Source organism: Diceros bicornis, chromosome 7 (genome assembly GCF_020826845.1).
Source record: "Diceros bicornis minor isolate mBicDic1 chromosome 7, mDicBic1.mat.cur, whole genome shotgun sequence".
Lineage (NCBI taxonomy): Eukaryota > Metazoa > Chordata > Mammalia > Perissodactyla > Rhinocerotidae > Diceros > Diceros bicornis.
The window spans coordinates 13,281,473-13,284,091 of record NC_080746.1 but is presented as its reverse complement, the minus strand read 5'-3'; the positions used below and the strand labels follow the sequence as shown (position 1 = coordinate 13,284,091).

The 2,619-nt window shown below is 40.7% G+C and overlaps 1 protein-coding gene across 1 annotated transcript; it reads left to right on the top strand.

Annotated features, from left to right (window-relative positions):
• The first annotated feature begins 1,091 nt into the window (after positions 1-1,091).
• Positions 1,092-2,030, top strand: LOC131407871 (putative olfactory receptor 10D4). The gene has a single exon (XM_058544471.1). The coding sequence runs from the start codon at positions 1,092-1,094 to the stop codon at positions 2,028-2,030; it is 939 nt and encodes a 312-aa protein (XP_058400454.1).
• The last annotated feature ends 589 nt before the right edge of the window (positions 2,031-2,619 follow it).

Below are 2,619 nucleotides of genomic sequence, written 5' to 3'. Positions count from 1 at the left end.
TGTTCAGATTTTCTGTCCTCAGAGCCTGGCCCTCATGTTCCACAGCATCTAAAAGGAAAGAAAACAGGGGAGGGTGGATGTGGGGCCTGGCTTTCAGCCCAAGTGAGCTGTTTCCCTTCAGTCTGGTCTGTAAGTGCCTTCTGTCTAGAGCCCTTTTTCTCCTCATCTTTTGATGGTTTATATGCACTAGAGGAAGGTGGGAGAATGTGGCAATTGGCTCTATTTGAGTTTGGGCGAATACTGACTTAGTAGACTCCATGGTCTTTTCTTAAGTTATTCTCTGACTGATGAAGCTTAACATTAAAAACCTTAATGAGGATTGTATATATTCAATCATATTGCAAACGTAATTGCTATTGAGATACTAAATTTTATATTGAGAGAATATGGTTGTTTTTAACATTGGTAACTGTCTATTGCTTTTTCCTACATTAAATATTATCTTTTCCATCTAGTTTTACTGTATTCACACCAGACATTTCTCAGTTTTCAGTTGTTTTGGCTGGTGATGGAGAAAGCAGTTTCGTGAATCATTCACATCAACAGATGATTCCAGAACTGCTGCAAGTCAACCTAAGAGAAATACTGTGTGGAATAAAGGCTCATTAAAATCAGAATATTAGTATACGAATGAATTTTTTAACAAGGGTGAGTAGGAGCAGGCAGTACACTAGGGACTTAATATACACTAAAGCATTAATCCTCACAAGAATCATAAGATTGTGCTATACTATGTATAGGGACACAGAGGAGATTTAGAGATTCTTTCAAAGTTATCCAAAGCCACAGAGTGGGGAGTAGATTTGACATTTAAACTCGGATATATCCAACCGTAAAGTTTATTCTCTGCTCGCTTTCTATTCTGCCCCTCTTATCTCTATTTTCCTTCTGAGGAAACAGATAAAAATTAAATAAATGACTTACTCAAAGTCACATATTATTAGTGACAGAATTGGACAGACTCCTATTCAGAAGTTCCCTGTAGTATACAGGTATTTTCAGTTTCCAATAGGTTCTATGAAGGCATGAGTGTTTTTGTGAAAAGCACATCTTGGTGAGGCCATTCTTTGATCTTCCAGGTCTAACTAGACATGAAGATGAGGAATCACACTCCTGTAACTGAGTTCCTCCTCATGGGAATCCCTCACACAACAGGGCTGGAAAATGTGCTGTTTGTCTTCTTTCTGGCCTTCTACTTGCTCACTCTTCTGGGAAACCTGCTCATTCTTCTGGCCATCCTCACTTCCTCCAACCTCCACACTCCCATGTATTTCTTCCTGGGAAACTTGTCGGTGTTTGACATATTTTTCCCTTCAGTGAGTTCCCCCAAAATGATGCTCTACCTGATGGGGCAAAATCGGACCATCTCTTACCAGGGTTGTGCCTCCCAGATCTTCTTTTACCACTTCCTGGGTTGCACTGAGTGTTTCCTGTACACCGTGATGGCCTATGACCGTTTTGCAGCCATCTGTCACCCCTTGCGATACACGGTCATCATGAACCACAGGGTGTGCACCGTCATGGCTCTAGGCACCTGGATGGGGAGCTGTCTGCATGCATCTGTCCTCACATTCCTTGTCTTTAAGTTACCCTACTGTGGCCCCAATCAGGTGGACAATTTCTTCTGTGATATCCCGGTGGTGCTGTCTCTGGCCTGTGCAGACACCTCTCTAGCTCAGACAGTGAGTTTCACCAATGTAGGTGTTGTTGCACTAACATGTTTTCTTCTTATCCTCACTTCATATACTCGCATTGTTATCTCTATATTGAAAATCACCTCCTCAGAAGGCAGGCGCAGAGCCTTCTCAACCTGCAGTGCCCATCTGACTTCCATCCTGCTCTTCTATGGACCTGTGTTCCTCACTTATCTCCAGCCTGCTTCCATCTCTTGGCTGGATTCTGTGGTTCCGGTGTTCAATAATATTGTTACTCCTTCCCTGAATCCTTTGATCTATACCTTGAGAAACAAGGAAGTGAAGTTGGCTCTGAGAAGAGCACTAATCCAAGGAGTACATACTTGTGGGGCCTAAGCTCTCTTGTCATTATCTGTCCTTACAACTTTGCCTCGTATTTTCCTGGGGCAACCCTTCTCTTGTAGTTGGTGTGATTGCTAAGTGGAATTTGGGACAAGTAGGTGAGGTTGAATAGATTCTGGTGTGATTTATGTGTATATATTTATATAGTTTTTTATTCAACAAATCTTCTACAGTGCTTACTATTTTATGCAGGCACTATTCTATGCACTTACAATACTGACATAATTATCGTTTGGAGTAGATAATATTATTATCCCAATTTACTGAGGCTGTTAAGGCACTGAGAGGTTAAGACACTTCCTCAGTGTCACAGAGTTAGAAAGTTGCTGAACTAGGATGTGAACAAAAGGGTCTTAACCTTGGGCTAATGCTGCCTCTGTATTGTAAGAATTATAGAATGAACAATTTTTCCACCAACTTCTTTTCAATTTACATGGAATATTCTCCAATTTTCCCAAAAAATCTGTAGTCCGTTAAATTTGCGCCATTGATTTCTTTCATTTTGTAGTCTATGTTTTGATGAATGACATGTATTTGAGTCTAATATAAAGGAATTTGTTTACGTTAGAAGCCAGGTCATATC

Bases quoted from the DNA above. Each gene is read 5' to 3' on its own strand.
- LOC131407871 (XM_058544471.1), top strand. From the start codon at position 1,092: ATGAAGATGAGGAATCACACTCCTGTAACTGAGTTCCTCCTCATGGGA.